This window comes from Scyliorhinus torazame, chromosome 17 (genome assembly GCF_047496885.1).
Source record: "Scyliorhinus torazame isolate Kashiwa2021f chromosome 17, sScyTor2.1, whole genome shotgun sequence".
In the NCBI taxonomy this organism is placed as follows: Eukaryota; Metazoa; Chordata; class Chondrichthyes; order Carcharhiniformes; family Scyliorhinidae; genus Scyliorhinus; species Scyliorhinus torazame.
Window position 1 is genome coordinate 14570055 of NC_092723.1, and position 15140 is coordinate 14585194.

General features: G+C 45.6%; 1 protein-coding gene across 6 annotated transcripts in view; it reads right to left on the reverse strand.

The window, feature by feature from the left end:
- Nucleotides 1-15140, reverse strand: part of LOC140393739 (nuclear transcription factor Y subunit alpha-like) — a 70659-nt gene that overhangs the window by 13806 nt on the left and 41713 nt on the right. For 2 of the 6 annotated variants that reach the window (XR_011935720.1, XM_072480082.1), the window contains exons 7-10: nucleotides 14577-14743; nucleotides 13198-13371; nucleotides 8394-8486; nucleotides 6651-6693 (exon numbers count right to left, since the gene is read on the reverse strand). Coding sequence is in view for 5 of the 6 variants with exons in the window: in XM_072480082.1 (XP_072336183.1) it covers nucleotides 6673-6693; nucleotides 8394-8486; nucleotides 13198-13371; nucleotides 14577-14743 (455 nt within the window). In the remaining variant the exon portion in view is untranslated. Of the gene's footprint in view, nucleotides 1-6650; nucleotides 6694-8115; nucleotides 8487-13197; nucleotides 13372-14576; nucleotides 14744-15140 lie in introns of those variants that run through there. The other 4 variants (XM_072480078.1, XM_072480079.1, XM_072480083.1 and 1 more) reach the window with 3 other exon arrangements.

Here is a 15140-nt window from a genome sequence, read left to right on the forward strand (position 1 = left end):
GGCCTCCCTGAGAGCACTCCTCCCCTTACCAATGGGCCTTGCTTGACAGGGTCCAGAAAGCTAGACCTCACTTATGTGGTTCCAGGGCAGTGTCCATGAAGCTGTTCTTTGCTGAGTGCAGCCCCAGCAGCGGCCACTGCTCCTGGTGGCACTGCTGGGATTGAAGAACTGTCAGCCCTCAAACTGGATGGTAGATTTTGGAGGTGACATTTCTGTGTTTAAAGGGGCAGGAGCCCTGACACCAGGTAGTTACTTACCTGAGGGCACAGAATTGGGTTGGGTCTCCCAGAAACAGCAGAGGCAGGGTTTCCCCCAGCTTTCCAGCCTGCCATCAGGACCACTGGCATTTGTGTTAAATTCAGCCCAATGTCTTTTTAAGTTCCCGGATCTTCACATATTGCAAAAATAATGTGGCCCACATAGGAGCCGATCAGCTCAGTTGAATAAGAACGCGATTCAGACTAATGCAACATGAGTTCAATCCATATACCGAATGAGGTACCAGGGGCTGGTTTAGCACACTGGGCTAAATCGCTGGCTTTGAACGCAGACCAATGCAGGCCAGCTGCATGGTTCAATTCCCATACCAGCCTCCCCGAACAGGCGCCAGAATGTGGCGACTAGGGGCTTTTCACAGTAACTTCGTTTGAAGCCTACTTGTGACAATAAGCAAATTTCATTTCATTTTCTGAGGCCTGCCTCCTCACCGTTCCCATCGTGATGCAGCTGCCATGTGAAAGTAGCCGAGAGAGCTAGGACAGCAGCACGCATCTTTTCTTCCACTATAACATTTGCAACAAATTTACATTTCTGTAAGGCACAAAACTGGAAGTTGATAAATGCCCTGGAGCTGATGATCTACATCCCAGATTTGAAAGAGGTGGCTAGAGGTGGTGGATGCATTGTTGATCAACTTTCAAAATTCTATAAATTCTGGAATAGTGCCGTTAGTTTGGAAGGTAGCAGAAGTAACACCACTATTTGAGGAAAAAGAGCGAAAACAGGGCACTACAGACCTGTAAGCATGATATCAGCAGTAAGGAAAATGGGATCCATTATAAGGGACGTGATGAAACATTTCTTTAAGGCACAAAAAGTCAACAAGAAAGATGATTCAACCATGGCTAACAAGAGAAGTTAAAGATTCTATCAGATCAAAGGAAGAGGCATATGAAGTTGCCAAAAAGGTAGCAAGCCTGAAGATTGGGAGCATTACTCCCGCCAGCTTGGCAGTGCCAAGGTACCCACGTTCCAGAGGGACGGCCAGGGGGCTACCCTGTACTATCCATTATCACCCAGGGGCCTCTGATGACTTGAGGCACCCCTGGTGCCGTTCCGCCTGGACCACGTTTGTGTGGACCAGTGCTGAACGGCACCCGGCTGTGGCCTCTCTGGGGAGACCGGTGGATCCCGGGAGGCTGGTAGATACCAGATAAGTAGGCCTTAAGTAGGTTTAAGGTCTAGTTACACGAGCGTGGTTTGGTCCCACACATTGCGGGCAGGTTCCTGATCCTGCACGGCATCGTGGCTGTCCGGAAGGCCGCAAATAGCTTCACCCGGGATCTACCGGTCACGTTACGCAATGTGGCCGGCAGATTGCGCTCATAGAAAATGGTAGATTTAGCAGGGTCCACATGGATTCTTTGACAATCCTTTTGGGAGTTTTTTTGAGGATATTACCAGCAGGATAGATAAGGGAAAACCAGTGGATATGGTGCATTTGGATTTTCAGAAGGCCCTCGATAAGGTCCCACTGAAGAGGCTGGTAAGCAAAATTAGATCATATGGGGGCTGGAGGGGGGGGGGAGGGAGAGAATTAATATTCTGGCATGGATTAAGGATTGGTTAATGGACAGAAACATAGTGGAGATAGATGGATTATTCTCAGGTTGGCAGGCTGGGACTAGTGGGGTATTGTAAGGGTCAGTGTTTGGGCCTCAGCTATTCACAATCGACAATGATTTGGATGTGGAGAGCAACGGTAATATTTCTAAGTTTAATAATAATAATGATCTTTATTGTCATAAGTAGGTTTACATTAACACTGCAATGAAGTTAATGTGAAAAGCCCCATGTCACCATATTCTGGCGCTTGTTCGGGTACACGGAGGGAGAATTCAGAATGTCCAATTCACCTAACAAGCAGTTTGTTGATGATGCAAAACTTGATGGGAATGAGAGTTGTGAGGAGAACGCAAAGAGGTTTCACAGAGGTTTAGACAGACTAAGTGAGTAGGCAAAGACATGACAGATGGAATATAATGTGGAAAAATGTGAAGTTATCCACAGAATCATAGAATACCTACAGCACAGAAGGGGGCCATTTGGCCCATTGAGCCTGTACTGACCTGCTGAACGAGCTCCTACCTAGGCCCACTGCCCCACCCTATCCCCATAGCCCCATCTAACCTTTGGCACTAAGGGGCAATTTAGCCTGGCCAATTCACCAAAGCTACACATTCTTGGACTGTGCGAGGAAACTGGAGCATCCGGAGGAAACCCGTGCACACACGGGGAGAATGCGCAAACTCCACACAACCATCCATGGCTAGAATTGAACCCGGGTCCCTGTCGCTGAGAGGGAGCAGTGCTAACCACTGTGCCACCCTACCATTCATAGATAAAACATAATGCTCTGCAATTCTTAAATGGGGAGAGATTGGGAAATGTTGATGTCCAAAGGGACCTGGGTGCTCTTGTTCACAAGTCACTGAAAGCCAACATGCAGGTGCAACAAGCAAATCGGAAGGCAAATTATATGTTAGCCTTCATTGCAAGAAGATTTGAGAATAGGAATAAGAAGCCTTGCTGCAGTTGTATAGAGTCTTGGTGAAGCCACACATGGAATATTGGGTACAGTTTTAGTCTCCTTACCCAAGGAAGATTATATTGGCCATAGAGGGAGTACAATGAAAGATCACCGGACTAATCCCTAGGGGTGGTGAGAGGAGAATGAGGGCTGACCTCATTGAAATGTACAAAATGCTTTCAGGGCTCAACAGGATAGATGCGGGATGTATGTTTCCCTTGGTTTTGGGGGGGGGGGGGGGGAAACTATAAGGAATGGACAGTCACAGGATAAGAGGCACTTGGTTCATTTGCATTGACTCATTGAGTATTGTTAATTATCTTCCTCTACCCACATAGTTTTTAAGCACCTATTTGTATTGCCAAATACGAACACAGGTTTTACATTACACTCCCAAATGCTCCTGGTGTGAGGTCAAAACAACAAAAATGGTTTAATTCTGTCATGTCCAAGAATCCATTGGATCCAAATGTGAAGCACTTTACCACTCACTGATGGTATCAGCTTCTCCACCCATATTTCTTTATCTCATTTATGTTTGTTCACTAGTAGTTCAAAAGCAACCCCTTCCCTGAAAAAAAAGCTGGACTTAATTAATTAAGATGTACCAAATTTTGTGCGGAATCCACTGGATAGCCATTCACCACTCCTGCAAATAGCACAGCTTCTTCTGGCAATGCAAGTTTATATTGTCATTGCTTCCGATTTGTGCCTGCCTTGTCAGCTTTGTGCTGCTATCATCCATTTCCCCATAACATAACTCCTTTAGAGGCACAAGGGGAGCAGGAACACCCTCATCCATATTTTCCCCCCTAAGGCACTCACTATCATGACTTAGAATTATATCGCTGTTCCTTCACTGTCTCTGGGCCAAAATCCTGGAACTCCCTCCCTAACAGCAATGTTGGTGTATCTACACCACAAAGGATTGGTTTAAGGCGGCGGCTCACCACCACCTTCTCAAGCAATAAAAATGCTGGCCTAGCCAGCAACGGCCACATCCCATGAAAAAAAAAACTTTCAAAATTGTTCAGGTTGGAGTTTTGGAACCTGATTTTTTTCCTATTCAAATGGCCCAAAGGCGCTTGAAGCAAAACATATCAAATCATCTAAAACTTGTGCCTTTTGTATACTTCCCTAGTAAAGATAATGTAGCTCAGATCTAACAACTAATCCTCAATACACTAAACTACGTATTGGGCTCTTGTAGGAATCGCACATCTTCAGTCCATTTAACACCAAACTAAATTTGTACCTTTTTAAATAACTTATCCAATTTCTCTACACTGACATATACAGAAAGGCATTTACTCTGTCTAATCAAGACCTGGGTATTGGGAGAAGCTGCGCTAAATACATTGGAACCAAGCAAACGGGAAATGAACTTGTGGCCAATTCCTCTTAAGAATAAAGAAATTGCACCGATGGGAGAGACTAGGCATTCTATGATGATCCTGCTCATCACTGATACAAACAGGGAGTCTGTTTTGTGTGAAATCGAAACCTAACACATGAAATGTTCATCCGTAGCAGCCAGGCAGTCATTTCAGGAGGGACAATAATCAGAATTCCATCTGACATCAATAACAAACTATATTGAAAGAATCATAGATAAACAAATATAGTGGCTCAAAGCTGCAAGAACCAGCTCCACAGTATACAGTAAATAGTGGAATTAAATGACATACTCCATGAAAGAACGTTTAATATTAAAATAAACCACCTGATCTAATTTCACAAAGCCAAGTAACTCACTTTCAAATAAAGAAAAAATCTTTACCACCCTTATTTGGAACAAAGTATACTTTTAAATAATCGTCATTAAATAAAAGATCAATTTTCAGAATCTGTGGAAGGTGTAAGAACATCAACCTGACTGAGACTTAACAGCAATCTGACTCTGTTCCCGATCTTTGTCTGTAACCTGACCCTGTTATTGAACACCACAACATTATTTCCCAGGTGGTCATTGATTTCACCGGGATATCTTCCCCAATGTTCTTCCAATCTCCTAAGCCATAAAGCCACTTTACCTTGCTCCCAAATTTCACAAACCAGGAACAGTTACCAGAGCGTTTTAATTTCACCAAACTTATACCCTCTCAGTGTAGTGCTGAGAGAATGCTACATTGTTGGAGGTGTTGTCTTTTGGATAAGTCACAAAACCAAGACCCTAAATGTCCTCTTAAATGGGTGTACAAAATCTCATGGCACTATTCTGTAGAGCAGTGTTTTTCAAACTTTTTCCCCAGGACCCATTTTTACCAACCGCCCAACCTTCGTGACCCACGGCAGCCGAACTTCGCGACACACCATTTTTGCTTACCTTTAATGCAACAGGCGAGCCTGCTTGATCCTCACAATCTCACTTGCTTTATCATTCAATGTTACATCTCTGCTAAGAACTTCAACTGATGATTTAAGTTCTCGTTGCATCCTTTGAAAAAAATCAAGAGATTTGTCCTCGAACTCACCATGCTTCAAATGCTTTTGAAGTTTCGAGGGTTTTAAACTTCATTTGCCAGTACTTCCCGCCACATAACACACATGGGTTTTGTATCCAGATTTGCACTGGCACAATTTAGAAAGCCATACCTCAAGAAATCATCATTATACTGCTTTGTTCCAAATTTCACCTTCTTCTTAATTGGTTGTTCATCAGAGGCCCTGGAGCTCACATCCGCACTGCTTTGTCCTGCTGTGGACTCTCCTGAAAAGCTCTCTCCAGCACATTCAGTTGTGAGATCATGACCTTGTGTGTCTCTGGCACTCTCTTCCTTATCAAAAAATGATCCATCTTCAGTTCTTCACATAGTCCGGTTGCTTGCTTTCTGGCAGCTACAAAATGGAGGAATCTCTCCTCCATGATTTCTCACGTGATGTCAGTGTTTGTGCCAGGCGCATGACCTGCTCTCTGCTGCCGCATATGGCGGGAAGACTCTGCAGTTCAAAAAAAATAAATTTGATCCTGGGACAGTGCGCTGATGTCAGTAGGAGGCAGTCTGCCCCACAGGGCTCTGGGCCTGCGCACTGCCGGATCCATCTCAAGGGGCACGCATGTGTGGGGCCGCTGGAATTCTCAACATAAAAGTCAGTTCTGGCTGGCATTTTAAAAAGCTGGCCGTGGCCGTTGAGCAGTTCTCCCGCGATTGGGAATGCTGCAACCGATCGCTCCACGACCCTCCCGACACCTGCCCGTGGGTCGCGACCCCGAGTTTTAAAAACCCTGCTGTAGAGGAACTGGGGAGTTTTCCCTGGTTATTGGTCAGTATTTATCCTCAAACATCATGAAGAGATTAGCTTGTCGTTATCACATTACTGTTTTGGGAACTTGTTGCATGCAAATTGGTTGCTGCATTACACACCAACAGTGACTTCATCATGTTCAGAAAGTATTTAATTGGCTGCAAAGTGTTTTGGGACCTCCTGAGGTTGTGTCAGTCTTTTTTTTCCTTGAGCCCATCGTAGAAGTGCGACACCTGTCAAAACCGTTCTTCCTGCGTTGCTAGCTAAATATTCCTCCTGTGGCAGACAGCAGTTTGGATGAAAGTTTTAAATATCAAAATTTTCAATCTCCTCTGTAAAGGGGAGGTTAAGTGTAGATTAGCTGTTCTACGTGACATTGCCAACATGATTTAATGTATGACCCGACTTCCTGTGCTTTGCCACAACACCCAATCCATTGAACTTTCTGTGCTTTCAGTGATTGGAACAATGATGTTCCAATTAATCACATCCATTAGCATAAATCCTGACTTCAAACTTGGCTGTCTTTGCTCAAACGTTTTGTCTTATTTATTTTCAACTACGCTCCCTTCTATTTATGAGCTTTTTTACTCACCTTTTCTCTGTCTTACGCCTTTTCACAGCCTGACTGAGATGACCTTTATAAAAAGAAAGAAGTATCAAAATGTTTAATTGTTTAAGTAACCAAATTCTGATGATGGGACTCTATCCAAAATTCTAACCTATCTTTACTCCAGATGCTGACGGACCTGCTGTATGTTTCCAGTATTTTCAGTTTTTATTCCAGGTTGACAGCATACGCAATTTATTTCCTTTTTACGCCTCGGCAAAAGTCAGCGAGAACAGAGAGGGTATACTAAGACAGTGACTACCAGGACAATGGACCCAGACATTGCAGATTTTCAACGTAGGCCAGGATGAAAGTTCTATAGTATACCATCATTGCAACACACAAGGAATTATGATTGATTTGAAAGGTCTTTTGATGCTCTATCCTGCGCCGTGCCTTGATCATTTTTGAACAAAAAAACTTGTGAAAAATGTTTGTCACATATGAAGCATCATAAATGTCACGTTCAAGAAAAACATTACTTTTCTGAACTCGGGAGAAGCAGGGTATTTATAAGTACCTGCTCACCACATAAATAAATTAACCCCAGGACATACTTATATACAGATGATATAGCCTATTTTTATTTCAACCTATCTTTTAGTTTAATGTCAGCTACGCTTTTGCGGATTTACTGGTGAGGTTTAACTAACAAGCCTGAATGGCACCTTTGAAGTACCTTCTTTAAGGTGGTACTGTAGCCAACAGTTGCACTAATGTCAATTGAAATAATTATTCCATGGTAATCCAGGGTCGGCTGAATGTGAATTCAATTCCTTCAGTGGTGGCATCAACAATATCTTCAAACCAGCACTCCCCAACCACACCATGAAATATCTTCAGCATTTATAGTTTACATAAAATAAAAATCACAAATGACAGAAATAAAAGGGAAATGAGGTTGGCATAAATTCTCAATAGACTAATTTTTAATGAATCTCTTGATAATGAGACTTCCTGATTTTTAAATCATGTTTCACTGAATAATTTGGTACCAGTGCCTGTTTATAAGAAGACACTTTGCTCTTAATGCTTGATGACAGTAACATTAGTAATCAATGACTGGGGTATCATTACCTATTGAGGAATGATCTTTCACTGGTATATATAGAATCTGTTAAATATAGCGTTGTGCCAAAGACCTGATAAGTATAGAGAAAGGGCTATTCAAGAGACTATGCACCTTGCAGAAACGCTGCACTACAGATAAGAGTCTGCTTTGCAATGAAAATGGGTAATGGTATTTTCATTATGTCAATCCATACTTTAATGCTTCAGTTCATCCTTCGTAGCAATGATTATCAAATTGTCGAATGAAACATGACCCATTCACAATGAATACAGTTTAAATATTCCAAATGAAAGTTTATTCCTATGCTGGTTGGCATAGGGTTATTTCATGCAACAGGAAGTAAAAGAAGTTTTAAATAAAAGCACACAACACATCATCTAGAAAAGCTTTGTCAAGGCTTGGCGTTTAATTTACTATTTAGGAAATGTAGAAATTACTGTGAATCATACCGCATGTACATTATCTCAAGTGGTCATAGTCACAGAAGAAGTAAATACCTTTTAAGTATTATTACCAACATCCATATGTATAGATAGTGAGAAACTAGAAGCTTTCTAAATCTTTTCATTAGGTGGGCCAGTAGAAGTTTGAGAGCCATTGCTGGAGAGTATAAACTTTTGTTTCATAACATTTACATCTAGATAAACAAAACTTACAATCTCATCACCCTCCTTGGGAGAAAAAAAGCGCCCGCCTTCTCCACGCTTTCGCTGCATTGCGTGGCGGTGACGTGACTCATGAAGGTATTTCTGTAAAATGGAAAAAAGCTTCAGTTACAGTAGATGAACGGTTATAATAATAATTGCTTATTGTCACAAGGAGGCTTCAATGAAGTTACTGTGAAAAGCCCCTAGTCGCCACATTCTGGCGCCTGTTCGGAGAGGCTGGTACGGGAATTGTAGGCAAGATTTCAACTCAAAAGGACAGCCTACTTAACACCAACAGATTTAAGTCATATTTTCTGTTTTGCAGATTGTCTTCACATACCATAAATTGACCTAGGTTCCCAAGACAGAAAAACATTGTACGCCTACATTACGAGGTAGATGCTGCCATTTGTGTCCCACATGAATCCCCTTCCATCTTTCAAAAAAAATATTATTGGTTTTCACATTTCATGTTTCACACTTAAGTTCATAAGTTAAATTACATGTTGTATACCCGCACAAAAAAAGGGAAAAAAATTAGTTACAAAATAAAAACAAGGAAAACCAAAGGATTTGGATTTTGTTTATTGTCACATGTACTGAGGTACAGTGAAAAGTATTTTTCTGCGAGCAGCTCAACAGATCATTAAGTACATGAGAAGAAAAGGGAATAAAAGAAAATACATAATAGAGCAACACAAGGTAACAACATAACACCGGCATCGGGTGAAGCATTCAGGGGTGTAGTGTTAAAGAGGTCAGCCCATAAGAATGATGTGGAGATGCCGGCGTTGGACTGGGGTGAGCACAGTAAGATGTCTTACAACACCAGGTTAAAGTCCAACAGGTTTGTTTCGATGTCACTAGCTTTCGGAGCGCTGCTCCTTCCTCAGGTGAATGAAGAGGTATGTTCCAGAAACATATATATAGACAGATTCAAAGATGCCAGACAATGCTTGGAATGCAAGTATTAGCAGGTGATTAAATCTTTACAGATCCAGAGATGGGGTAACCCCAGGTTAAAGAGGTGTGAATTGTGTCAAGCCAGGACTCCCTTAGGAGCTGCATGACCTCAACCATCCCTTCCACGGGATCCGCCACATACAGCAACAGGTCGTCTGCGTACAGCGACACTCGATGTTCCTCTCCCCCTCGGACCACCCCCTTCCATTTCCCCGACTCCCTTAACGCCATGGCCAAAGGTTCAATTGCTAGTGCAAACAGCAGAGGGGACAGGGGGCACCCCTGCCTCGTCCCTCGATACAGCCGGAAATACTCCGACCTCTGCCGGTTCGTGACCACACTCGCCACCGGGGCTCTATACAGGAGCTTAACCCAACTAATAAACCCTCCCCCGAACCCAAACCCCCTCAACACTTCCTAGAGATACACCCACTCTACTCGGTCAAAGGCCTTCTCCACGTCCATGGCTGCCACTATCTCCACCTCTCCCTCCACCGATGGCATCATTATCACATTTAGGAGCCTTCGCACATTGGTATTTAGCCGCCTACCCTTTACGAATCCCGTTTGGTCCTCGTGAATCACCCCGGGACACAGTCCTCAATCCTCGTAGCCAACATTTTTGCCAGCAACTTAGCATCTAAGTTGAGGTGCGAGATCGGTCTATACGACCCGCATTGCAGTGGGTCCTTATCCCGCTTCAAGATCAAAGAGATCGTCGCCTCCGACATTGTCGGGGGCAGGGTCCCCCCCTCCCTTGCTTCATTGAAGGTCCTTACCAGCAACGGTGCTAACAGGTCTACATACTTCCTATAAAACTCCACCGGGAACCCATCCGGCCCCGGGGCCTTGCCTGCCTGCATGCTCCCCAGTCCTTTAACCAGCTCCTCCATCCCAATTGGCGCCCCCAAACCAGCCACCTCCTGCTCCTCCACCCTCGGGAACCTCAGTTGGTCCAAGAATCGTCACATCCCCTCTTTTCCCCCTGGGGGCTGGGACCTATACAGCTCCTCGTAAAAGGCCTTGAATGCCTCATTCACTTTCACCGCACTCCGCACCGTAGTTCCCCTGCCATCCTTCACTCCACCTATTTCCCTCGCTGCCATCCTCTTACGGAGCTGGTGTGCCAGCATCCGACTCGCCTTCTCCCCGTATTCATATATCGCCCCCTGTGCCTTCCTCCACTGTGCCTCTGCCTTCCCTGTGGTCAACAGGTCGAACTCCGTCTGGAGACTTCGTCTCTCCGAGTAGTCCCTCATCAGGAGCCTCTGCATATCTCCTGTCCACCCATAAAATCTCCCCCACTAACCTCTCCCTTTCCCTGCCCTCTCTCTTCTCCCTATGAGCCCTGATGGAGATTAACTCTCCCCTGACCACCGCCTTCAGCGCCTCCCATTCTACTCCCACCTGCACCTCCCCGTTGTCATTGGCCTCCAGGTACCTTTCAATACACCCCCACACACTTCCTCGTCTGCCAGCAGTCCCACATCCAACCGCCACAACGGGCGTTGGTCCCTCTCCTCCCCCAGCTCTAGCTCCACCCAATGCGGGGCGTGGTCTGAAATGGCTATGGCCGAATACTCCGTTCCCTCCACTTTCGGGATCAATGCCCTGCCCAGAACAAAAAAAATCTATTTGGGTGTAGGACATGGGAGAAAAAAGAAAATTCTCTGGCCAAAGGCCTGGCAAATCTCCACGGATCTACTCCCCCCATCTGATCCATAAACCCCCTGAGCACCTTGGCCACAGCCGGCCTCTTCCCCGTCCTAGATCTGGAACGATCTAATGCTGGGTCCAACACCGTGTTGAAATCCCCACCCATTATCAAGCTCCCTACCTCCAAGTCTGGAATACGCCCCAGCATCCGTTTCATGAATCCAGCATCGTCCCAGTTCGGGACGTATACATTTACCAATACCACCTCCGTCCCCTGCAACCTACCACTCACCATCACGTATCGGCCTCCATTGTCCGCTACTATGTTCTTGGCCTCAAACACCACCCGCTTCCCCACCAGTATTGCCACCCCTCTATTCTTCGCATCCAGCCCCGAATGAAACACCTGTCCTACCCATCCCTTCCTTAACCTGACCTGATCTGCCACCTTCAGATGTGTCTCCTGAAGCATGACCACGTCTGCCTTCAGTCCCTTTAAGTGCGCGAACACTCGGGCCCTCTTAACCGGCCCATTTAGGCCTCTCACATTCCACGTGATCAGCCGGAGTGGGGGGGGGGCTCTCCCCCCCCCCCCCCCCAGCCGACTAGCCATCTCCTATCTTAGGCCAATTCCGTGCCCGCGCCTGCAGTCCCCCAGACGGGGAACCCCCGCCCCGACCACCTCTCCCATTTCTGTTCCTCCTCGGCCAGTGCAGCAGCAACCCTATTATCCCCCCCCTCCCCGCTAGATCCGCATCTAGCTCTTTTGCTCCCCCCATACTACTTCCGTGAGTCAGCTGACTTCTGCTGACCCCGGCTTCCCCCGCCTTCCCGTTGATCTCCCCGTGTGGGAGTCTCTCCTCCTCCTTACATTCCTCCATCTCCCCCCCCCCTCCCTAGCGCGGGAAAAAGCCCGCGCTTTCCTGAGCCAGCTCCGCCCCGTGGCGCAGCTCCTGTTGCGGCCTTATCCCAGTTCCCCCATCCTCGAGTCTCACCTCCCTCCAGCACCGACGCCCACATTCCCCACTATCTCATCAACAGAAAAAAAAAAAGATCTCTTCCCCCATCCCCATCCATCATCCCACCCATGAAACATTCTTTACCCATATTTACATCCCCGTATATAGTCAAAATCCCCCCCACAACCACAGCCCCTCAGTTCGAGTCCAATTTTTCCGTTTGGATAAAGGTCCAAGCCTCTTCTGGCGTTTCAAAATAGTGGTGTCGGTCCTGATAAGTGACCCACAGTCGCGCAGGCTGCAGCATTCCGAACCTGACTCTTTTTTTGTGCAGCACTGCCTTGGCCCGGTTGAAGCCAGCTCTCCTCTTTGCCACCTCCGCACTCCAGTCCTGGTAGACTCGGATCACCGCATTCTCCCATCTACTGCTCCGCCCGCACCTTCTTGGCCCATCTCAGGACACTTTCTTTGTCCGCGAAGCGATGGAACCTCGCCACTATCGCCTTTGGCGGCTCGTCAGCCTTGGGTCTCCTTGCCAGGACCCGGTGAGCCCCTTCTAGATCCAGGGGGCTCGGAGAGACCTCCGCACCCATCAGCGAATGGAGCATTGTGCTCACGTACGCCCCGGCATCAGCCCCCTCCACTCCTTCGGGGAGACCCAAAATCTGGAGATTCTTCCTCCTTGACCTGTTCTCCAGGACCTCGAGTCTCTCGGCCCACCTCCTGTGTACAGCCTCGTGCGCCTCCATCTTTACCGCCAGGCCCAGGATATCGTCCTCGTTCTCATTAGTTTTATCCCTCACCTCACGGAGCTCCACCGCCTGGGCCTTCTGGGTCTCCTTCAGCCCCTCGATCGCCAACAGCATTGGCGTCAGCACCTCCTTTTTAAGCTCCTCCACGCAGCATCTGAGGAACTCCGGCTGGTCCGGCCCCCATGCTGCTCGATCTCCGTCCTCCGCCATCTTGTTTTTCCTCCTCGTTTTTGCCGCTGCTCCAAAGCCTCTTTCTCCGACGCTCCACCGCTAATACCCGCCATACGACGTAAGGGGGAACCTTACTTCACCTTCCCACACGGGATTCAATCAAAAAATTTCCGTTGGGGCTCCTCTGGAGAGCCCAAAAGTCCGTTATAGCGGGAGCTGCCAAAATGTGCGGCTTAGCTCCGCATCGCCGCAACCGGAAGTGTAAAATTTCATTTATGTCTGAAAGGCAGATCTTCATGCAACATTACTTACCCTCCTTTCTTTTGGAATCCGGCCTTCTGCCTCTAGTTTGGCTCTTGCTTGTCGCCTTTTTAAGATTCTGTGATACTGTTTGGCGTTTACATATAATGGTTCTTCTTCCAGTAGCTCTGCACCTGGCAAGGGGATTCTCTGCATAGCTGGAACTGTACTAGCACCTGGTACCATCTGCATGAGTTATTAAAAAAAAAAGACACTGTAAAAATTGATACGGTAGCTTACTGCCCAGTAGATTACTAATTTTTCAACACTATGGGTGGGATTCTCCGGCATTCCAGCCGCGTGTTTCTCGGTGGTGGGCTGTTCGCTGGCGGCGGGATTTTCTGGTCCCGCCAGTTCATGGGAATTCCCACTGAAGCCACCACACGCCACTGGGGCGCTGCCAGCGAATGGCTGGAGAATTCCGGCCTATTATATATATAGTACTTCAGTCAGAAGTGATAATAAGTTTGTGTACTCTGTGAAAACCAGCAAACCTCAAAGTTGCTGTTTACCACAGCTTAGGTGACACAAAGAAGAGGTTTTCTGATTAATTGTATAAGAAATGCAGTACCATTTCCTCAGCAAAATTAAACCTACAGCAAGAGGGGGCTTTTCTACAGTGCATTATTTCATTTTTATTCGTTCTTGCAATCATTTGTTATGGAATGATAAAATGTAGATTTAAGCCAACAAGGTGAAGTATCAACCAGCCGTTGAAGATTTCCTGGCATTCGTTTGTTAGGATAATGGAATATTAAATGAAAGTCACCCTGAATCACTGTCGTGCCTCAAGCAGCTTGTTCAAGATTAAGACTGGTAGTAGCTCATGAGCAAATTGTTCATCTTCATGAACAGTGGCAAGTTACAATGGGGAGGGGTTAGTAAATAAACAACAATCGCAAGGGAAATATTTGGAGAAAATTACATTAATGATTATGTGGCAGTGTACATTCTTCACTCTATATTAGTCATAATTAGAATATAGAAAAACAAGAATGGGTGGGTGGGTAGGCAACTTGCTTCAAACACACAATTGGTCTGTTTTACTTTAAGGCAAGCAGGAAAACCAGCACATGTAGCATGGCTGAGATTTCCCCATGCCTTCACCGGAGGTATCACTATTTCATTGCTTATTACACTGCCTAGTCAAGTTGACTAATAATTGGATCAGAGAAGAGAACCATTGGTAGGAACTCTGACCCTACCATCTTACAACTTGATACATCTTTACCAGACAAGTTAGAAGGTAACCAGTGATTCAATGTATTTGTTTCAAGGGTGGAATCTCATTTTTGTTATTTTAAACAGGCCTTGTTAAGATTTGAGGAATAAATATGCTGTAAATATTTAAGTTGTGATCTATTCACAAGATTGCTCCAAACAAGACTTACCATCACCATACCGCCTGCATTGACCATACTTCCAGCAACTGGTAGTGTTACCGTTACAGTGCCTTGGCTGCTATTTGTGGTGCTTGTGCTGGCTCCCGTCTGGACAATTTGGGCCCCAGCAAGGCTGGCAGCAGGAATCGTGATCATGCCTGTAACAGGGACTGCAACTTTAGCACGTAACGCAAAGAGGAAAAAGACAAGACAAGACAAAAAGGAGACAAACAAAAGGAGGACAGAGTGAAAACAGAGATGAGGATTGAGACAGAGAGATGTAAGAGAGAACAGAGGGAAAAAGAAAAATGAAAGGAACAAGATTAATCCCTTCACTTTTCAAGAAAACAATAAATATCTTTAAAACCTTATGGAAAAAAATCATAACAAATTCAAATGCAAACTAAAACAAACCTTGCTCAGAAAGATGTATTTCTTTAAATAAAATTGGTCTAAAAGTAATGCAAAGCCGAGATCATTGCAAATTAAAATGATCCAGATTTTAATCCTGTTGTGAACAACGTACTACTTCATAACCTGGGTTCCACGTATGTTTTGTACAGTTTGGAGACA